This window comes from Anser cygnoides, chromosome 1 (assembly GCF_040182565.1).
Source record: "Anser cygnoides isolate HZ-2024a breed goose chromosome 1, Taihu_goose_T2T_genome, whole genome shotgun sequence".
Classification (NCBI taxonomy): Eukaryota; Metazoa; Chordata; class Aves; order Anseriformes; family Anatidae; genus Anser; species Anser cygnoides.
The window spans coordinates 180021600-180045714 of NC_089873.1; the positions used below are offsets into that span (position 1 = coordinate 180021600).

Sequence of the window (24115 nt, forward strand, 5' to 3'; positions counted from 1 at the left end):
TCATTCATCAGCACAACTTCATGACCTGTTGAAGTAACAGAATAGACAGTAACAAGTCAGATATGAAAGACAGTCAAATTATGCAAGAAGGGGCTGTTCACAACAATTAATTTTTCAGTACTCTTATTAAAATAGCAGATGCTAATTTGGAAAAAGAAAATCAAGTGAAATTGAATTGGCTTATATTGTTAGATATGCCTGTTATCATGAGCCATTCCCCATATAAATTACATTTGAAATCGGAACTTTTGGAGGCAAGTATTCTTCCTGGTTAAACTGAGGGGGAAAATGAGGGTATATAAGCAAGAAAATCCTAAGACACAATATGACCATTAAATGTAAATCATCAAATCTACTGCGTAGTAGGCTCATCTGTTAGTCACAACAATAAAATTGTGATACAACAGAGTCATTACAGCAAACAGTCTCTTGTATCAAAGCAAACACAGGGGGTGGCATGAGTTATTCTCAGCTGAAAGTCATAAGCCTAGAAGCTATTCCCTGACTGATAAAAATAGAAATAGATGTCTGAAAACATCACATGAAAGAGGAACCAATAGGAACGTCACTGTCACTAAGCATAAAAGAAGGTCAGGGAACATTGGCCAACTTCATTACAGAAGAAAATGATCCCTAGATAGGATAAATACATAGATTTCCAGAGTCACCTTTCCCCCCATTACCAAGAAGAAAAAACTCACCTTTCCCCCCATTACCAAGAAGAAAAACAAACCTCCTTCTATAATCACCTAAATTCCCAGGACCAATTCTGGTCTATCTGCAATACGTAAGAGCACAAAAAGCCATCAGCTTTCCATTGTAAAGGAAACACATCTCTCTTGTATCACATCCACATTAATGCCTAATTCAAAAAGCATGATGGGGACAGTCAGGGACAGAATGCAGAGAAGCTGGAGGAAAGGAGATGAAGTAAGGGCAAGCTAATTTGGTGGTATCAGTTAAAGCTACTGAGGTACACTCTAGGTTTTGACAGATTACAACACCCCTGCTGTAGTTTTCCAGTTTGTAAACATGGATGAAACTACCTGGCTACTTCAAAAGCCTATTGTTTGGACTGATGTTTGAAATGTTGAAAAATGTCACGGTAAGTGTATTATTAAAACAAATGTCACAAACGACCTGATCCTGCAATGCTATGAAAGTTCCAACTGTCCATGATAGCAATTGAGGAGCTTCGAAGTTGCTCCACAGTATTACAGATTAAGTCCCTAAAGGAATAGAATATGAAGCTACTATATAGAGCTTTATTTCATAAAACAGAGATCTTTGACATCTTATATTCTTTGCAGAGGAAGGCCAAATAAATGCATCTTGTTAAAAACTTTTTTTTAAAAAAAAAACACCACCTTTTTCTAAAACACTTTTAGAATTATTGAAACTCTAACGCAGTAGGAAAATCTGGTGTTAGTGGATTAGTGCAGAGAGTCTCCATTCCTTTCTCCTTCTATTAAATGTTTACTGATAACAGAGATAGCAGAGTGCTTTCTTGCACTAATATCCGTGTCCTTTTGACATCAGTGTTTAATTCCAACCAAGGATTACCACCACTGCTCAAGAGGAAGATCAGAATGCAGACTGCTCAGAATGATTTTAGGGAAGGATTTTCTTGTTAGTGACACATGGTTCAAAGCAAGTGAAGTTTCCAAAAGAACCAAAAAGATGCAGAATGGCATTCCTAATGCCACCTTGCAAAACCAAACTGGGTTTGGTTGTCTATTCCTGTAGCATGGTTTCATAAATTTCACATTCTTTCAAAATAAAAACAATATTATGAGTTAGGAATTGTAGTAATGCTAGGATCACAAATGAGCTATCATTTTTTCCTTGCTATTTTTCTTCAGTTTCACAATATTCTAAATTTAACAGATTACTTTATCTGGAAATCCACTAAGCTGAAAAAAAACAGCGAAAACCAAAGTAAAAGCTAGAAAATGTAAGCAGTTAAGAACATTCATTGCTTGCAAAATTTACTTTCTGCCACATTTTATATTTGTCTCATCTACTATATATGTTGTCTTTCAACTTAATCACATGGAAAATAATACACTGCCCGCAGGGCATTAAAACTAGACATTTGTTATGAGCTTCTGAACAATTCTTATTATATACGTATTTCTAGATTTTCTTGTGATAGATGGCTTTCTGCCCACCGCACCAAAGCCTTATCATCTTTGTGCATGCTGGGGGTGTGGGTGGAGGATTATCCACCCAAACAGGTTAAAAGACCGCCTCATAAGACAAACCAGCACCTCACTGCTCATCTTGTAAAAGCCATATATAACAACTCCACAGCATCTGTCTCAAATAAGTAATTATTCATTACATAAGAAGATCTATGCAGAAATCTTGGATATGCACAGTGGATGAATGAATTTTTTCTTATACAATAATTCAACTAACAAGTCATCAACAGCTGTAATTTCCTTCTATCATAGAATCATTTAGGTTGGAAAAGACCTCTACGATAATCTAGACCATTTGTCATTTTCTTAGGGGCAGCTTTTTTTTTTTCCTCTTCTTCACAAATTATAAACAAAAATACTCAAGTTTCCCTTGTCATTCCTGCTAAAGCTATTGACCCACCAGTCTGAAACCCTTCTCAGGAAAATGCTAGTGGATGTGACAGATACAGAAATGTAATGAAATGAAATGTGAACATGTAACTCAAAGTCAATAATTAAAATAATTAAAAATAAGAATCTATTTTATTAGCTCTTAGAGACGTAGTCATACTTTTAAATGAAGTTGTCAGAAATTTGATTTATGAAAAATGGTATTAAAACCAGCAAAATGTGAAAACAAATCTGAACAGCAAGTAATAATTTCCCCTTTGTCTGACATTGCTAATAACACTGTCATCGTCGAAGCACTTTCACATTCTTTAGTATAATACTGTTCACATTCTATATACAGAGGCTTGTAATTTCCTTTGGCCATACTGTGATCTGAAATACTATCCCTTTATTTAAAAAATAAAAGAATCTCTTGATTTATCATTAAGTGATATATGTAGTAGTAGAATAAAAAGGAGAATACTGCAAAATCTATGAGTATTATTACTGTTGAAAAACTAAAAATTAAAGGAAGTAGAACTGTGAAAAATAATTGTATTATTTTCACTATCATTTTCATACAGGGACATGAAAGCTTAGAAAAAATATATCTTGCTGCACTGAAAAGGGCAGCAAGAACTTCTAGGTTCTAGAACCTAGAACTTCTCCATTAACATCTCAATTTTTTACCAGAAACATCTTCAGGTGTTTCAAATCCTCTTATAAACACAGACTAAAAAATGTTTACAGAAGTTTTATCTCCTTGGTTAAGCACAGTACTCCATTTATCTATCAGGAAATAGTATTTTATGAATGGAATTTGAAAATTGACTTTCTATTAAAATCTAAAAAGCATCATCAGCTGTTCTTTTCCATTATGAAAGACATATTTGTATATATGTAACTTACAATCTGGCCACCTCATTTGTGAGTTTTTAACTGAGGCAACACACAGGAACAGTTAGGTTTTTTGTATTTCCTGTATTTCACGAATAAGTGCACATAGTCCAGAAGAGAGAAACCCCACACCATACTGTCTCATGCACAGTAATGATGATCCTAAACAAATAAAAAAAAAAAAAAAAAAAAGGAAAAAAGGAATGTGTACCTCACAGTATCACAGTATCACAGATTTCTAGGTTGGAAGAGACCTCAAGATCATCGAGTCCAACCTCCGACCTAACACTAAGTACTCCACTAAACCATATCCCTAAGCTCTACATCTAAACGTCTTTTAAAGACCTCCAGGGATGGTGACTCCACCACCTCCCTGGGCAGCCCATTCCAATGCTTAATAACCCTTTCGGTAAAGAAGTACTTCCTAATATCCAACCTAAAACTCCCCTGTCGCAACTTTCGCCCATTCCCCCTCGTCCTGTCACCAGGCACGTAGGAGAACAGACCAACCCCCACCTCTTTACAGCCTCCTTTAAGGTAACTGTAGAGAGCGATAAGGTCGCCCCTGAGCCTCCTCTTCTCCAGGCTGAACAAGCCCAGCTCCCTCAGCCGCTCCTCGTAACACTTGTTCTCCAGACCCCTCACCTCATGTACTCTATTTCTCTTAGAGATAACAGTAAGGTATCAGCTCTCTATCACAGCCACCTTCCAGTTCCCAGCCAGTGCTTTTCCCCAAATCCTGCCCTCCCCTAATCTAATGATCTCCTAATGAGGCATTTGCCTTTTTCAAATCCTGGTCCTTCAGAAATACTCCTTTTTATCTTACTCTTTCATCTCCTCCATTTATGACTATTTTTAGCTACTTCATTTAGGCCCTGCTTGACTGTTCACTTAAAATTCTGTCAATGCACTTCCACTAAATCACTGATGTACCCCTCAGTATGTGTTTTGCTCTTCCATTGTTTCTCAGAAGAACTACCTTAACATGTGGGATAAGGCAGATAATTAAAATGTTAATGACAAAAGAAAAAAAAATACTTTTGTTAACTCTAAAATATGTATTCTATGTGCCAAACTTAAAACACGTATTGATTTCCAATATATAAATGAGAACTGAAGCCTGAGAACAGAATGAGCGAGATTTAGGAGGAAAAAAAAAAGAATTCTGGTTCAAATAAAAGTTGAAACCACTTTCCACAGGGAAATCCTTATTGGAAGAGTAACAGAAGTTTTCACGTGCCACTCAGCAAACAACCCAAATTAAGTCCCAGCAGAAACAGGAATGACAATGTTTATTCTGCAGGCCTTGGAAAGAGCAATTGTACTGAAATTACTTTAGTCCACTTCAGAAAATCTGGATAAATAGAACTCTTTCTGTGTAACTGTAGCATCAGAAACACAGTCGAAGCCATTATTACACAGCAAAATACACCGTATTTCTCATCAATGTGGAAAGCAACTCCCCGTCATGACTTGGAAGAAACTGCCCAGGCAATTTGCTCATAAATTCAAGGTACAATGTATTCTATACGCTATTTCCACAAGGCAATCTTTTCCAGGCGAATGACGGATGGTTTGCACCTTCCTGTTTTCTTGCACTGTGATTAAATCAGCTGTCAGAAGCCAGATAACATTTGATCAAAAGGTGTCTGGGAAGAACACCTCATTTTGCACAGCCATTCTGTGACTCTGGAAGGTACTGAAGCTTCCAGTGACAGGTAACTGCTGCTGAAAAGGAGGAATAGCAGGGAGGCATGCAGTACTGGAATCAAAGAACAACTCCTGACATCATGGCCTGGAGCAAGTGAAAGGTAGTGATGTTTTCAGAATACATTAACAGACCACAAACATTAGGTAAAGGATCAGGTCCTGAAACACCTTCAGTTCCTCAAGGGCTGAACAGAACAGCACTCGTACAGACGAGTGGTCCGCTGACGCTGAAGACCACAGCCAAACCCAAAGAAGCAGACAAGATTTTTGCACTACTTTAACTTGTCTTCAGTTGAGTGAAGACAAGTCACTCCCCTTTTAGAATGAAAGCTCATGGTCAGTCAAACAGGTCATTTAGTTCTTACTAATTCACAATAAGCAATCTGTTGCAAAATATTAAAGTGGCTAGGTAAAAGCAATGCATTGCGGTCTAAAGACAAGAGGGACACTCTACTGAGGAACACCAAAAAGGACTCTTGGGGCCCCCAAAGTAGCAAAAAGCTGTGCACAATATTTCAGTAGATCTATACTGAAGTACAAAGTTGAACGCAAAGTCAGGATGAAATGCCAAGATGGATCCTTAAGAGATTTTTTTGCTTCTCTTTTCAAAGTTTGGGCTTAAAATCCTTATGAACACTTCCCTGATATATAGTTCTTTACTCATAAAACAAATGCAGGAAATGCCCATCTAGCTAGGTGTATGGCTGCAGCAGCCTGTATACAAGTAGCAACAAACAGGCTTAGATTACATCATATCTTCCAATAAATAAACAAATAAATGCTTAAGAAGACTTTAAATTTAAAATGAAGTTCTTTAAAAAAAAAACAAAAAAACAAAAAAACTCAACAGTGCAGTATTTTAGATCAAAGGGGAGACAGAAACAGCAAAACTACTAGGCAATAAAAGAAAAACAACTTTTCTAAAGGGTAGACTACAAAGAAGATCAAAGAAAAAAAATTGTACTTAGCATGACAATTAAGAGAAACAGGGGGTGGTACATATGAAGAGGTTGCACATCGCGAGTGCATCCCAGAACTGAGAATGTCTCTTGAAAGTTTGGGAGCGCACACATCTTGCAGTGTAAATGTGAGCACAGTCATCTGACTCTTCAAATGTTTTTTTCAGAGATTTGAGCCATTTAAGAAAAACAGTATGTTTAGCTTCTTATATACGGCTTATTTCATATATGCCTGAATATTAGATTGTATTTATCTTGGAGTACACTCTACAGTATCTTTCCCAGTAACTGCAATTTGTCATCAGTATTTGACTATCTATCAAGAGTGGCAATCAGAGAGACCTCTTCTATCTGTGGAATGTTTCTAGCAGACAAGTGGAAGTGAAGAAACAAAAAGAATAAGCATAATGGGTCCCAACCCATCCTTAGGATTTCCTGCTCCATATTAGTTGTAAATTAAATACCAGCTTTCTAGCTAATGAAGAAAAAGAAAGTAACAAGCTATATTTAATTTCAGTTTAGCTTTATTTTCAGGTGCTGTTAATAAAATGTTCCAAAATTAAGAATTATATTCTTTTACATCTGTATTTTTATGTACTTAACATTTCTCTTCCATTTCTAACCCCTTCTGTTAAAGGATATTTAATGATTTTCTTTCAGTTTGAGCACTCTAAACAGGATATAATTTTCTCATACCAAAAAAAAAAACCAACCAACAAACCCTCATGAGGAAATTGACGTTTAAAGTATGCCCTCTTAGCAATTAAAAGGTATCAGTTTAAGAGGGAAGCATTTTGCAAGATGTTTTTGTAATAAAATAAAGGAGATTAAGTGTTCTACAGGATGAAAAACTGTTTACATTCCATAGTCGTAGCCAACACTTTACCTTTCCTGTAGTTTCTCATCAGTGATCTGTAATTCTTCTTTTAAGTTCTGATACCTGTCTTCCCTTAATAATCTGGTGCCATCATAGAGGGTCAGTTCTCTGTCATGTATTAGTCTGTTTGAAAATAAAAAATAAGCTTTACATAGCCTTTGATTTCCTTCTATAATACTTATTTCAACTATTTGTTTTTATATAAAAAAGCTACCTCAGTTAATACAGTTCATTGTAAAAAAGAAGTTATAGCAGTTTAAGATGCATCCAGGTGTGAAGATAAAGTAATTTGCCTAAGTAGATAGTTTCAGTGCAAAGTCAGTTAGTAAACCTGGTTTAAGTAGAAAATAATGAGAAAATTAAAATTAAAAAAAACCTTTCGGATTAAGTGGCATTAAACAGTCATTTAGTCATACTGGTATCAAGTAATATACTTCCGGTTTGTTTCCTGAAGCAACATATTTCAGTTGGTTTTAATGAGTAATGTACATAGAGAGACAGCTTTTTTTTTTTTTAATGCAGAAGTTGATTATATGTATGTAGATACAGCACATGCATGTGTTCGAAGAAAAATCAGAAGGCAAAGATAAACTGATTTAAAAAGAGAAAGAACAGGCTACCACAATTCTCTTTTCTGCCTACTCTCCTCTGTATATATACAATAAATGAATTCATAAAATGTTTTTGCTACAACCTGCTTTTAAAGCTAATTATGTCCTTTAAGTTTATGAATGGCATTACACAACTCAGGTAAACAAAGTACAAGAAATATTTGACCTGATGTTACAGATTATTATTAACATAGTATCTTATGTTACTACTTCTGCTTCTGGGAAGTTTATTTTTTTACTGAATTGTGAAATAATATTTAGAAGGAGTTCTTTTCAATCAAAATAAAGAATGCTTTTACATGTAACTAATGATTGTATTTTATTTAGTAGCGTAATGCATTCAAAGCATTTTAAAAATGTTCTATCTTGCATTTTCAAATCATTGTGCAAATATTACTAATTTTTAGATATAAGTGTAGAGTAAAATCATTCTTCGATTCAGACTTCTACGCTGTATTTACAGAGAGCTGAAATTTCCTAGGTTATTGGACTTCTTTAGAACATGAAAGAATCGCTTCTGCTTTCATGTATGTAAAGACTGAATGTTATATATTCTATCAAACTTGCTCATCTTGATTTTTACAGTCCTCTTGAAGTTATAAACTCATATTCACCAGAAGAAACTTAATTTCTCAATAGGCATGCGTTCAATAAACAGATCACGTGCACGCAACTTATCCATGCTCATATCCTGACCTTTGAAGTACAGCTAGAGTGCCAGGGTTAATTCGATGAATGCCATCAAGAATAACAAGCTTTCCTTCCAGGGCAGCAGTAACAAGCGGCGATGGTCTCCAAGCAGTGTCCCCATTAGGAAGAGTATACCTCTGCTGTAGCAAATCTCTGGCTGTCATGTCCTGTCAATTCATCAGAAGAATATATTTATGTTGTATTGCATTCTTCTACAAGTACCTGCTTTCTCCTTATAAAACTACATTCTGCTTTTCCTGAGAATATACCCAAAGAAGATTAGCAGGAAATCTGCAATTACTTTTCAAAAGAGTATTAGAAACATGCACACACGCACACGAACATACACACACACACACACGTGTTATGTTAGTCTTTGAAAGTTCTAGACTTGCCAGTATCACCTCATTGACCTCTCTGAAACTAGAACAAAAGCCTTTTTTATTTTATTTTGGTTTTGTGGTGTGGGTTTTTTTTTGCCTTAAACATAACGAGAGCTCATGAGAACTTGTACAGTTTTGTGTACAGAAGGGGGCAGCAAGTTACACCTGGAGCAAACAGGACAGAAGTCATTCATTTTATATGGAAGAAATCACCAGAAGGAGCAAAGACTTCATCATTAATCCTAAAGTAACATCATAACCCAAAAGAGCATGACATTCCACCTCTTGGAAAAAAAATACAGCAGAAGCGTCAGAGAAGAAAGGACAGGATAAGAAAGGAGCCAGTAGCAAACAAAATACCAAAAGTATGTAGAGCATCACAAAATAAGACTTGGGGAATAAATTGCAACCAAAGACAAAATCTAGTATAGCCTCCAGTATAAATATTTTGAATGTTCCATTACAACAGGTATGCACTACAGCAACAAGGATGTAATAGCAATTTTGTGGCCTGAAAGATGAAATTCCTTCCTCAGTCTGTGCTGTGAACAGAACTTAACGTAAAATCAGATGAGAAAAATATTTGCTATTGTAGCTGTAGCTTTTGCATATGTCCTTTTCACAACTATAAACCCTCTGAAGAATAAAAATAGAATACATTACATCATATGGCCTGAATCATTTCCTCTTTCTGCATTTCCTTAAAAGCCTTAAAATAACAGGACAAAGTCTGATTCCTTCAGTGCTTCTACATTTGTATAATTTAGAGCCTCACATTCAGATGCACAAAAACAGACAGTGTTTTTATTATTGTACTTCTGTTTTTTAATGCACTGTTTGTTCATTCTACTGTTCTGTTAGTGACTTAGACTAAACCCATTTTTAATGAAAGCCAGAGAAAAAAAGTAAGTATTTTTAGGACTTGTATCAGAAGCGTGCACTCTGTAGTTAGTAAGTCCTGCATAACTGAATATTCAACTAACACACCTTCTGACAATTCACCTCTATAGGCATGAAACAGCATCCAATGTGAATTATCAGGAGCCTAATATGCTACATACAATGTTGTCTATCTGTAATTCCAGCAGCTTGAGAACCACGCATTAGTTTTCTCAAGATAAACTCATAAGTGTATTTTGCTGCAAAATATTTTTTGAAATACAATGAATATTTATATCTTTATTTAAATGGATGCATTCTGTTCAGTTTAGTGATGCACTGAAATGAAGCATCATTAACTTAATACTTGCCCAAGCTCTGTAAGGGGTTTGTTTTCACAGAATCATTAAGGTTGGAAAAGACCTCCAAGATCAAATGGGTTTTTAATGGCAACGATTTACTGCTTCTATTTATTTACTTTAAATCAATTTTTAATACATAATATTATAAATATAATATTACGAGATATAAAAAAAATAATATTCTAACACTAGAAATTCTTCCCTTTGGAGGGGAGATGACAGAAAGGTATGAATCACTTCCTCTCCCAACCCTACTCCTCCACCACCACCACTTAAGCAAAGCAATTGCAAAATTATACTGCCTTATGAAACAAAATTTTTATTTTCATTTGTAACAGTCATTGTAACTCAGCATATGCTATATTGCAGTGGTTACTTTCTAAAATACCTCATATACCAGGAAAAAAGGAAGTTCAGGAGAGAAAACAAGCAGAGTAACTGCTTTCCTCCCTTTTGCAGCTATAGCAATCCAAGCCTCCCATTTAGCCATTTTTCATGGTTCTCTGTGCTAATCATGTTCTTGGCAATTACGAGGTGAAAAAGCTCTGTTTCCTGCTTTTCATGCCAATTTGGACTCACATTTTGTTAATATTTCTCAAATAAAAAATTGGAAGCAATTTGTAAAGAAAAATTATGAGGTCATACAAAAAAAAAAAAAAAGAAATCCTAGAAACAAAAACATCACAGTACACAAACACGAGTGATGTGCTTAAAAGATTGCTTTTGCTGTGGAAGAGAGAAAGGAAGAGCAAGTTGATGGAAAATCGTTGTAACATCATTTTGAATATTGCTTTTTTTTCCCCCTAAAAAATTAGGAGAGATAAAAATAAAAGTAAAATGTTTTATTTTAAACAATTTAAAACAAAAGTTCCCTAGCTACAGTACACGAAAGTAGCCGGCTGCTGCTTCTCATTTGCTGTTCCTTAACTGCACTAGGAGAACTTAAAAACAAATCCTTCCTAATCAGGATGAGTTTCTTTGGCAGGAATTTGCCTACGTGGGATTGTATATAATCAGAAATCTGTATAAGGATGTCAGAGATCACGAATTAGACAGGAATTGTTTGGTGAGACAACTGTTAGAGATGATCTATGTGCTCAAAACATTCAGGAACCCTTGGTTTAGATACATTTATTCTAACCTCACAACATAAAAGCTGTCGAGATTCTTCTGTGAAATCAATATAAAGACCTAAGGCTTTTCACACTATTCAAGCCCTTAAATCAACTTTGGATGTAAAGGATGAATCAAACAATAAAAATAAAAGTAAACATTATATATACAACATTGAAAAATTCATTTCTTTAAGAAAATAATTACTGTTTCTTCAACCCAAAGCTATGTGCCTGCTACGTTTTTTGTGTCTATAGAAATTATTGGAAAATTAACATGAACTATAGCACAAATAAAAGCCTCCTTCACTTTAGAACTGTATTTAGCACAATATGGTCTCTCTCAAAAGAATCAGAAAGATATTGTTTGAAGCGAAATAAAGAAATCTGTTACATTAAACTTCTCATAGCCTTCGTTGTCAGTTACTGTATGAATTAATATTTAACATTGCTCCTGTCATTAACCTATGCTACTACTTTGCTGTACGAAGCCACTGACATGTACAAAAACAAATGCATTCTTAGAATATAACAGAAGATCCATAGCCCAGCTGCAATCAATTGTTTTTTACACACTGCTTCCTGTAAAAACTTTTGAGATTTTCTAAGATAATGTACATAGGAAATAGATATACGTATAGACGCACATTTGGACCTTCTGTAGACATGTCTACACATGAATTTATACTGAACACTGAGCTCACAAATACTTATTTTCTTTCACCTTTGCAACGATGTTCCATATCACCATAACGCCTCTCTGTGAAAACCCTCTTCCCTTTTAACTTGATCAAATCCTGGTGAAACCAAAGGAAAGGTTCACTTCAGTGGGAAGTGCTTCAAATCCTTGACCTAGATTTTATTTCAGTAGGAATTACAGATCCTCTGAAGGAAAGATGTTTAGCGAGTAACCAATTTCATTATCAGCTCCTCCTATCATGCATCTCCAAAAAGGAAGTCTTCTGCTTCTATTCAGTGAAGCCATACTAATTAAAGGTAGGCTGTTGAAAAATAGTGGCCATATTTTTAAGCTTGTAGGACCAAATAATTGCCTAATTTTGCTGGTGAGTACCCAATACCACACCGTGTACAAAAAACAAGGGTTAGGGTGTGCTTGTCCTTAAGTGGGTTTCTCAATATGCAAAAGTTATTTTGCTGAGATGATTTACAAATATGTTTACGTGGACAAGTGCAGGGGGAAGTATGACACAGTTCTCACCCAGAAGCTATGCACCTGTCTTAACATACAACTGTACACAGGGTAACAGGTGCTGCTGGGAAGCCAAGTATATCAGCATGAACACAACCTTGCACTGATGGGCTGTGTAGCTTTGGATCCCAAATCTGCTCACAACTAGCCAGGTTAAAGCATAAGAAAAGAGCTCCATTTATGCAGACAATTTCTGAGTCTGAACTTTTATAAGCTAAAGGCACTCTTGGGGAAGGAAAAGCATTGGGATCCTATCTGGAGAGCTTCTCACCAGTTCAAGAAAACATAAAATGAACTTTTTCTTCTTTCATCACAATTAATATCTCTCTTCTCTATTTTTTTGTCTGTTTCAAACCTTCAATGTCACCACCCATTTTTGTCAGCGTCTCTTCTCTCCCCACATGACACTGTAAATCCAAATCAGCTGCTGTTTCCTCCTTTGAAGGTCTCCATGCTGCCCAGGAAAAAATTAAATAAGCAAAGGAAGGGGAAAAAAGAGACCAATGTATTGTGTTACATCTCACACTAGTGTTACCCTACAGCATTGCCTATTATGACTTTTGACTGCTTTGCAGTCATATTTGGTGCATTTTGGCTCACAAGGTCATGGAATGCCCTTGACTTCATGTTATATTTAAGAGCAGTTTCATTCCTCAAGGTTATGAAGAAAACCTTACATGTATGATCCCTACTGTAAAAAGCAAGTTCAGTCACTCCACTTTCCAATCTCCTTTTTTTTTTTTTATTTATGTCATGAAGTTATAGTTCATCAAGATCCAAGACTGAACAATACTCTCCAAACAAGTACCAAGCGACCGCTGCCTACAGGAGATCACTGTTAAGCAGGACAGACTTCAGGGTTTCCATAAAACTATGCTGCTGTGAGACAGTCTAAAGTATTGTCTGGGTGAAACCAAGGAAAAAAAAAACAAAACAAAAAAAACACTAAGTGTATAGCAGTGGCCCACCACTCCCCATTTATCATACTCTTGAGACATCTGACAGCATCAAAAACCTGAATTCCCTCAATCTGTATGACCAACCTGTCTAGAACCATTACTGCTTTTTCTATCTTTGCAAATACTGAACTTTTAAATTTTACTCAGTAAAAACGTTCACTCTGCCATTACCTCTTCAACTACTGTAAATTTCTTCCTCCAACTCAGCTACAATGATAAGTTAGTTCCTCGTCACCATCTCCAAAGCCCATGGAGGCCCTTAGGATTTCTCCAGTTCTTCTTCCTCGTCATTTTATCCCATAACTGCCATTCTAAGGCAACTAAGTCAACTGCCTGTGTGTCTCATGAAAAATGAGATGTCTCTCCAAAATTCATTTTTAAAGCTACATCTATACTAAGGCCCCTTCTACAACATAAAAAAATTAGGAACAGATATGCTAAGAGCTTTAAGATTACTGTTTGTTTGCTATAGCACTGACAAATAACGAGCAGCATTAATATTAATTCAATGTAATACGTATATATCACATGTAAACACCATCTTCTCTACTGCAGTGCAGTCCCACCACAACTGTAATCATCAGGCTAAACAGAAATGTAGAAAGAAAGGAAAGGCACAGAAATTACAATATTGTTTAAAATTTCATGTGATACGCATCAGAAAAAAATAAACATGTAAGAGGATATGGACAGTAGAAGAAACTAATAAAAAAAATTGAAGATTAAGCCTCCAGAATATGAAAAATAACTTTAAAAAATTCCTGAGAAGGATTTAAAACTTTTTATATTCTCAATACAGTAAAGAAGCTGTCTTCTGTAACAATAAAAATTAGTGGTAATCATGGTGATACATTATAAAATTAAATAGTTTAAGGAAAAAAAGGAAAAAATTATAGGTATCCTAGAGAATTTCAATATGCATGAATTACAAGAGGTCATCACTCTTGTCTAAAGGCAGGAACCATACTTCAAAAGGAGAAAAAAAAGATCTGAAAAGAAGACACAGAAGACAAAGTTTTCTTTATGACATTCAGTCATGCCAAATTACAAAACAAAACGTCAGTTCTTTGTGGCTAAGAGAAAGATCACTGCGATAAATAAACAAAATGACAAAACGTAAGGAGAATCATTTAAGTTACCTATCTTTCTTTCGTATTCCCAATGAAGTCAAAAAAAATGAAAGTAAAACAGTATCGGGGCTAATCTATATGTAATAGTGTTGAATTAATATGTATTATATGTATTAATATACGTATGTATTAATAGTACCCCCCCCTCTGTTTAGGTCTACAATAAAATGGGATTATTTTAGATGAGCATTCTAACCAACTAAAAAAAATGCTCTAAGATGATCATAACACTTTGCTATCTTTGAAGTCTTTTCTATCCTCTTTTATTTTTTAATGTGTATTGGTGATTATCAGTGATTTTAAAAGCTGCAGCTGTATGTGAAGATGACATTAGATGACATGATGACATTAGATGACATTAGATGACATTAGATGACATTTTGGATTATATTTACAGCATGATCACCAGCCAATAGTTTACTTACCTGATACAGCATGATAGGTTCTATGCTGTATCCTAGTATATCAGCAAACTCCTTAGCGATAACTGTTTTGCCACAGCCCTAAAGAGTTAAAAAAAAAAAAAAAAAAAAAGATTACTTTGTAAGGAACATGGAGAAAGGAGGGAAAAAGAAAATTAAATTCTTACTTTTCCTCCAATTAAACACATATCTTTAGCCATGTGGGACTGCATCATTTCTGCCAACAGCTGATCATGGCTGGAAGTCCTTACGAAAGCATCTGATTGAGAATGCTGTTTTAACATCCCAGTCCCAGCTGGAACCTATAAGGAAAACAAAACAAAAGAAAACAAAATGCTAAATAAGATATATTGTGATAGCTCTAGGCTTTGTGTGGACTGAGTTACACTTCCCCAAAAATACTGTAATATTTTGCAGATGATGGTCATTATCAAACCTAAAGCTTTTGCTGAAAAAAAAATAATGTTGTATAATTTGTAATAAACAACTTCCTCTACATCTCCTACTCCCACTCTTAATGGAAAACAAAAAAAAAAAAAAAGAAAAGAAAACATGAACCAATTCGATTATGGCATTGGGGTGTGCAAAGAACTTGAGGCTGCTTGTCCTGGAGACAAAATATTAAAATCACTAGTGTTTATTGCTTGTCAGAGAAAAACAAATGGGAAGGAACAATTCGTATTGCAAAAATCTGAAGGGGCTACAGAACTTTGGAGAGTAAAAATATTCAATTATCTTCCACATTAAGACACTCACTCTGCCTCTTGTTCTACTGGGAACTGTTTCATTTTCAAACTCCTAATGTCCTCGTGTTCCCAAAGAGACACTGTGCAGACATATTTTCAGAAGGCATCATCTACATGTCAGATGAAAGCAAAAATCTTCCCCTCAGAAAAAAGTCCAATCAGATCCCTACAGATTCTATTTTTTCTGACAAATTCCTCTTTGCTGCTCTTCCCCTTTTCATTGTCATGGTACAAACTCTCTAAAGATATTCCTCACCAATGTTAAAACAATCTCTTTCTAACTCCCACTAATTCACCTTCTTTAGAGACTCTCTAGCCTCCAGATTCAACATTAAATTCAAGTTTTTAGATCAGTGTCTGCTTCCTGAATAGAACCTCATTTCACCACCTAGCGGGTCATAAACTTCTTTGGAAGAAACTCAAACTAATCATATTTGATGTGATTGCTTTTGTTCCATTTTCCCAACATCCTGTGTCAGAACATTACCAAGCACTCATTAGATTTTATTTGAAGTATAGACAAAGACAGACTATTGTTTTATTAAAGAAAAAAAGGAAAGCAGCATCAAGAGCATCACAAGTACTCTATTATTCTAAATTTCTTGCTTTTTTTATTGCATTAGAGATTTTCCTTTCATTCATTTTTCAGCACTTGTTTTATCATGATATACTTAAGCTTGTACTTTCCTACATGTGATTCATTTATATAAAAATAAAATATTTCTTATCCATAATCTTATTGCTTATCTACAGGCTCTTCTAATAAATCATAAAATCAGAGAATGGTTGAGGTTGGAAGGGACCTCTGGAGATCATCTAGTCTAACCCACCTGCTCAAGCTGGGTCATCTAGAGCACAGCATCACTTCCAGTCAAGTTTTGAATATCTCAAGAAAAGTAAACTCCACAACCTCTCTGGGCAACCTGGTCCAGTGCTCCATCACCCTCACAGTAAGTAAGTTTTTCCTCATATTCAGATGGAACTTCCTGTGTATGAGTTTGTGCCCATTGCTCTCGTCCTAACACTGGGCACCACTCCGACCCCATACTCTTGAAACCATCTCTTCAGACATTTATACACATCGATAAGATCCCTTCTCAGTCTTCTCTTCTCCAGGCTAAACAGGCCCAGCTCTCTCCGCCTTTCCTCATAAGAGAGATGCTCCAGTCCCCTAATCATCTCCGTAGCCCTCAGCTGGACACTATTCTGTGGCTCCATGTCCCTCTTGGACTGGGGAGCCCAGAACTGGACACAGTACTCCAGGTGTGGCCTCACCAGGGCTGAACAGAGTGGGAGGATAACTTCTCTTGTCTGGCTGGCAATACTCTTTCTAATGCACCCCAAGGATACCATTGGCCTTCTAGGACACAAGGGCACATATAAAATGTTACACTACCAAAAATTAAATATTCAATGCAAATGAGTTTCAGTATCAAGTGTAAGTGTTAAATTCTTGAGTAAGTTTATGATAACATAATAGAGTTTTATGAATATATAAATTCTTACCTGGAATGTCACTTCCTTTTCACCGATCTGGACAGTTACATCAGCCTTGAAGGGTTTGTTTCCTGGTACACTTTCTACTTTTGTAATCCTTCTTGGGCGCAAACGGCTTTTTGAGTCTTGAAGCTCAAAACGCTGTAAAATTAGGGGTTTGGAGGAATTAATTATTAAATACAATTTTCTTTTTTAAAACTGTTACTTCCGATAACAGGGTCAGAAACATACTCAAGATTAATTTCCTGTGAAGTCCTAAATCCATTTACTTAAACTTCACTTTACTTCATGTACCTGTGTTCACTTTCTTGACAGCCTATATATTTTACATATTCATTTAAAACCAAACCAAAAAGACCTACCATCTACTTATTCTGACTGTAATGACAGATGTAAATTTAAAATGACATACGGCGACTTTGCAGTCTTATTCAGACTTAAATTATAAGAGAAATGGATGATAGACTTTAGCAAATGCAGTAATAGAACACCTACCTTTGCAGGCCATTATAACCAACTGCAGATTTCAATATCTGGCTGCCAATAAAAATAACCATCAAACATTACATTTACGTAGCCCCGCAGCCTTATCACACGGTGAAAACTGAGGATAACCTGTACAAATTAAGCCTTCACAGCATGTTCTTGGTATAACAAAGACAAAGAAATGGACTTTTGTCTTCCCAATCTCTTTTTGAGCATTTTACTGTATTGTGCTGTATAGAGAAAGCATGAAAACCATTTAAAAAATCCTATAAAAAGTCTATTTTGTTGCGAAGGGGAAGTCATTATAAGGGAGACTTAAGCATCAAAATACCCCACTAAAATTACTGAAGTCACAGTGCCTTTTTATTCAACAGAGTGAAAGCTGAATCAACAGGAGAAAAGGAAGTATTAGTCCAACTCCTTAGAAGAAAAATTAAACAGAAGTTTCTAATGTGAAATAATTCTTTAAAAGTATGTGGTTTTATTACTACTAGGATTCACAGCACTGCCTATTAAAGTTTAGAAAGAAAACTGAAATGCATCCATACAAGCACTTTGGCTCTTCATCACTTCGTAAATTCCCACTCTGAAGCAAAAGCCTATATAAATTTCAAGTTTAAACTTGAATTTAAGGTAAATGTACTTTAGCAAAAGACTGTCCCAAATCGTATTTTTAGTGTAACAGCTTCAGATACCATTAAATATTTATACAGCAGCAGCAAACAGGAATGCCTGAATCATAGTAGTAACTCAAACTGTGATTCTAAGAAACGCTCAAACTATGATTCTGTGAAACGAACTACAGATGTTCCCACTCTCATGTTCATTAGTAAATTTTAATATCCTTGCTAAGTTTGGCATTTTGGATAGGGTCAAATCTGCTTGTACACAAAATCACAAACTGTACACTAAAATCCCCTACTCAGATACAAACAGAAGAAAAAAACAGAGCAAGCAGTAAGGTTATCTGTATCAGCAGCCTCTGTATCAATCAGTGATGGTCTGGAGACAGCAGTAGCAGGTCTGGCACATAAAGGTCTTGGGAGTCTAAAATTCTAAAGGTGATTTTATCTATTTATTAATGTTGTTGAGGGTCCTACAGCTCATCTTTCAGACCCCAAAACAGGGTCGAAAACTGATAGATAACTGTCAATCTCTGCAGATCTTTACTGAATTTGAGCGACAGATTTGAATCATCACGTTTTAGCAGAGAGATGCTGCTGAACTGGATAATTTAGTAATTAAATAAATTACCACATTTACACCTGGACAGGAGAAGCAAATGAGAAAACTCTTTGTGGCTTTCAGAATACAACAGACCTCTAATGTAGTTCTACTTTTAGAATTACAGTAGTTAGATATAGAATCAGAAAGTGGCGTGAAATGGATGAACAACACATCGAGTTTGCCTGAGCCGGAAATAACTTCCTCTATATAAAATCCAAGTTGATAGTTGCAAAGGAAAAAATGTTTGTGGCTTGGAAGGACAACTATTGAGTGCATTCAGTATCAGTAAGTCTGGGATACACTTACTTGGAGAATCAGAAATGGGCAGCTGCATTGCCTCAGACTCGAGAGGAAAGAAGGGAAAAAAAAGGAAAAACTAGCCACCTAAAACAAGAGAAGAGGTTTGGCAGTCCATAACCATCAGGCCACATTCTGCATGCCTAGAAACATAAGAGAATAGGCATACTATGAAAATCAAAACAAGGAATAAGAGGAGTTCTGAACTCTTGGAAGCATCTAATGATCAGTACCGTCTCAGAAGGGAAACTGCAAAGAATACTCCGGTGATCCAGATGGTCAAAGGAACAGAGAGTTTAAATGAGACATATTTGCAGATAGCCACTCAGCTGAACCCACAGGACAGCTAAGCTGTTCAAAAAGAGATGTGAAGGCGTCCAGAAGCAACTGATCTTTGCTGAAGATTCTTTGCACAGGAGGGAAAGAGATTTTTTCAAGGAACAAGAAGTCTGAACCGTTTTACAAGAAGCAAACTATGAACTGCAAGCATAACATAGAATAGATGGGGAAAGTCTGAAGGAGAGATTCCACTGCAATGGTATGTATTGGCACCAAGAGCATTCATTAATGCAAAAACCCGAAGATTATAAATGGCTTTGGGAGGGGGGGGGGGGTCACGTAGAGGGATAGAACAGAAACAAATCCTTCCTTAGACCACAATTTGCAACAGAAAGATCTTAGACTGAGCAGAACAAGGAAAACAATTCCAGGTTTCTGAACGATTAGTCCACTCTCTGTGAGAGACTACCTCTGTAGTTTGAAGAGGTTCCCTACTGTGAAGCAGGGAAACAGATTTAGAGGAAGAGGTCAGGCAACATTAAAGAGGGTGTGCAAACAAAAAAAAAAAAGGAAAAGAGAAAACGAAAAAAAGAGTCAAAGGGAATAAACAAGCTCATATCTGATATAAGATCAAGACACTAAATGCAAAATTAATCACTACATGAAACCATGAAGAAAAATTCTAGAAGGTTCTTAGAGCACAGTTAAACACTTGGACAGTAAACTAAAAGGGATCTGCTGCTAGATCCCTTCTATAGGATAGATAGATCCCATCTATCAGACGCTAAATCTGATCTGTGTGTTGTTTCTGAAATCTAATAGAAGGATTCTCTTCATTAGAAGTTTTTAAAAAATAAAATAAAACAGTGGATGTTTCCAACACTGTAAAAAAGCAAGCCTGCAAAAGGCATGTGAGAATTAAAAAGGCAAAACCCAAACCTCTGATGCATCTGAAGTAAAATACTGAAAGCTTATTGAACAATGAGGAAATTAATACAGAACAGCTGCAGCCTCTTGTGAGCCACCAAACTCAACCCACATATAGATGACCAATTTTATAAACGCCTATCAATAACAGTACCTAGGGAAGAAAACTTCATGATTGTGAGAGACATCATATGTACTTAAGCTTATTGTTCGGGAATGCTTCACTGTAGGTTGTTTTCCTTGAAATTAGTGATTTATCAACATCTAAATCTTCTAAAGGAAAAGCTTAGGTTAAATAAATTTTTGACTTATTTCTTGGAATTATATTTCAAATGTTCATCTGTCAGTCAAAATAATTTGTCATGCCAGTATTTCATGCAAGTATAAAATAATGTTTTAAAGGCCAGAATTCAAATCAAGTCATGCTTTCCTTTGCAAGAGCTCCTACATTTAAAATCTTCTTTAAGAATCAGAATAGAAATTGATACAGTTTCCCAAATGTAGTAACTTCATATATGGTTACCCAAAGGCACATCATTCTCAAGTCTGTTTTGGTACGTTTGTCCTGTTTATCACAAACTGATAATCTAATGAATAACGAATGTTGCCAACTACAGTCCTTGTACAAATGACCTTTATAAGCAGCTCTCCTGATGGCTGCTGATGCTGGATTAGTGTGCAATCAAGGAACACTTTATTCAATGCGAACTAGTTTGACACAAGGAGCCACATTTATATCATACGATAAAGTTGGCAGACAGATAGACTGAATTAAACCTAAAACAAGTTTAACTCCATCTAGATCCACTCAACAAGAGATTTGCATTTCAAAGCATCTTTATGCTTCCAAGAACAATGCTGTAACAAATTAATTTTAATCGCAGAGAAGGTGTAAGTCAATAGTTCATATTAATTGACAATCAAGAGTAAGAATTATGAGAAATACCCAGGACGTGGTGGAGTCCCAGTGAACAAGAAGGCATATATGGAAAAGATTTACCTAAACTGAAGATTATGGTTGGGAAGACAGTTTGTGGTGGACAGAAAATCTTCCAGAAATATACGCAGGTTCTAACAGCTGCCAAAACTAGCTGTTTAGCCTAACTGCCATCTACCTCACTTCTCAGCTCTGGCTGCTGACTGAAACAGGCAATATCCTGAAAATAAGATTAATTATCAGGGAGATCACTACTTCCCTATGTCTGTCTCCAACTCAGATGTCTAAACTTTACATTTTACTATATGAAATTTGTTTTTGTTTTCTTTAAACATTAGCTAACGTTGAACAGTGATTCAGTCCTCACAAATCAACTTATCAACTGCAAATACATTTCAAGTATACCATTTTTCGACTCTCAATCCTTCCTAGCTAAAATTAATATTCCCTAACCGTATCCTGTTACACAGAAAAAAAGTTTTCAGTGGCAAACATTAGCTGGATGCTTTTTGAAAATCTGTAGGAGGGCAGAATAATAAATCACCTTGCTTCTGCCAGACTCCTCTCTCTTACATTTCTTGTGGGATGGAAAAAATCATTTCTTATTCATGTTTAATACAGTTCTGGCACTGCTACTGCTAAGATATCATTATAAACAGGAGTTCCTCAGTACAACCAGCTATTTTCTGCATTTTTTAAGATTCTTTGCTTAGCGCTATTTGTTGTGTGCAAATAGAATAATATTCCAAACAAGATTATATGTATGTGGTAACATAAAGGAACAAGCTTGTAAAACTAATGATGAGGAAGAATATCCAAAAAATGAAAATTAACATAGAAATATTCAAATGATAAGGAGGTATTTAACAGTAGACAGTCACTGAAGAAGATCTTACTAGTCAAATCCACCTGCCTTACATTGGAAGCAAAACCACGTGCAACACCAAATTCATTAACAGTGATGGAAAATGAAGGAAGTTGATGGTACAGAATATTAAGACATACACTATGCATAATTGATAGGGGAAATAAAACAACACTAAAGATGTAAAATAAAGGCATATTACGAACAGGAGCAACTGTTACTTCTTTGTTAACAGACAGAAATCTGCATTTCCATCCAGATCCCGGTTCTTGCAGGCAATTTCATTTACCCTGATATGTGCTGAACGGGCAACACCGCGTGACACAATCAGTCTAGATTTCTGAAAGTTGTCTGGAATAGCTTCTTAACACAGGTGCTGCACTGGCCATGCACAGGGATGCACAGATGGCTCTGCTAATCACAAACAAGGAGCAGATCCTGCATTTCAGGAAACGAGACTGGTTTATTCACGGAAGTGGCAGGTATGATCCCACAGGGAATGGCTCTGAAGGCCTGTGAAAACTAGCAGGATCTCCTTCAAATGTAAGGACTGTCCATCTCAAAACTCACGAAAACAAGCAAATCAGCCTGGCTACACAGGGAACACATAGCTAAGCTCCTATGCCAAAAGGCAGTATTCAGGAAGTAGCAGCAGGGAGAGACTACAATCATTTCCCTGACACACAGGCATGGTTTCAGGAAAAACAGCTACTAAGACTAGTAAGTCAAGCATTTCTAAATATGCAGGTACAAATAACTTCAATTTTTCATCACTGAAAGAACTGGGTAAGATGCTCTAGGCTGCGAATGTTAATTTGCAATAACTGCTTACAATGCATTCAAAAATGAAAGACAACTAACACTGTGCTAAAGTTTTGAAAGGCTGAATAGAAAAATCCAGCATAATTACATTTGATAAGCTATTATTATCAAACATGGCCAAAACAACACAACAGATCTGATCAAAAACAAGCAATAAAAGGCTAATACAGACTAAAACCAGGCAATATAATCTGTAACCATGCTATACGAAATGCATTTTGTGTCACGTGATCTCTTTTTTTATTTTATTATCTCCTCATAAAGGTCACAGGCAAAAGGCATTTTTTAAGACTACCTTAACCATATAAGTAGCTACTTTCAAATTAAACAAGCACTTCTGTAATAACAGGTTTTATGTAGTCTTTAACTGAGGTCTAAATATTCTATACAACATTGAGATTTCACCTATCACTATAATGGAATCTATGAGCTTATGAAGTTTTTGTTTGTTTGTTTTTGTTTTTTAATAGTGGTTTAGCATCAGCAATAATGTAACCATTTAGATTACTTAAGTGTTTTTTGTTCATTTTTGTTTTGGTTTTTCAAACTGAACTAATGAAGTAGCATTAGTCAGGAGAATGACTGTCATAATCCATCGTTCCCTGGAATTACAATATGCAATACTTACTTTTAGTGCATCTTTGACTGCAGTCCTGCCTTCCTTTCCAAGGAAAACATTATAGGGGTAAAGCCGCTCAATAACACGCTGGACTGACATCATAGGAAAGGAATCCTAATTCAAATTAAAAATACAAGCAAAAAGAAAAAAGATTGGCTTGTTCTTTATCAGCTATTAACCTCAAAATCCAATATATTGCTAAACTTAAAATAAAAATCTAGGGGCAATAAACAAATGACCACCACATCCTCTAGTTGCTCAAATGTCAACACAGGCATTTTGCGTGTTTGATTCATTATAATGTAAATGTCTAAAATAGGTTAGATAAATTATGACCTAAAAATTACCTTCTCTCCTGTTCATAAATGGAAGCTACAGTGACTAGCTCAGATATGTAAAGTCATTTCAGATTAGGAGAAACAAATCCCACCACATGTTACTGAGTTTCATAGTATCACTAGAAAAGATTCAGTATGACAAGAAAACTGTATTACAATAATGATCTACTCATTCACAGCAATTTCTAGTATTGAATTCTAATTCAATTATATTGCACAGATTCTGCTTAACAAATCAATTCCGAGAAAATTCTGAACAATCGATCAAAATTTGGTTTGCTTTGAAGTGAGTTATGAAGTA

The 24115-nt window shown here is 35.7% G+C and overlaps 1 protein-coding gene across 3 annotated transcripts in view; it reads right to left on the reverse strand.

Moving 5' to 3' along the window:
* The window catches only part of VWA8 (von Willebrand factor A domain containing 8), a 197553-nt gene that overhangs the window by 133363 nt on the left and 40075 nt on the right, over positions 1–24115 (reverse strand). For all 3 annotated transcript variants that reach the window (XM_048047696.2, XM_066988216.1, XM_066988225.1), the window contains exons 9-14: positions 23486–23590; positions 17027–17158; positions 14942–15076; positions 14778–14855; positions 8324–8484; positions 7026–7139 (exon numbers count right to left, since the gene is read on the reverse strand). In XM_048047696.2, the coding sequence (XP_047903653.2) occupies positions 7026–7139; positions 8324–8484; positions 14778–14855; positions 14942–15076; positions 17027–17158; positions 23486–23590 (725 nt within the window). The remainder of the gene's footprint in view (positions 1–7025; positions 7140–8323; positions 8485–14777; positions 14856–14941; positions 15077–17026; positions 17159–23485; positions 23591–24115) is intronic.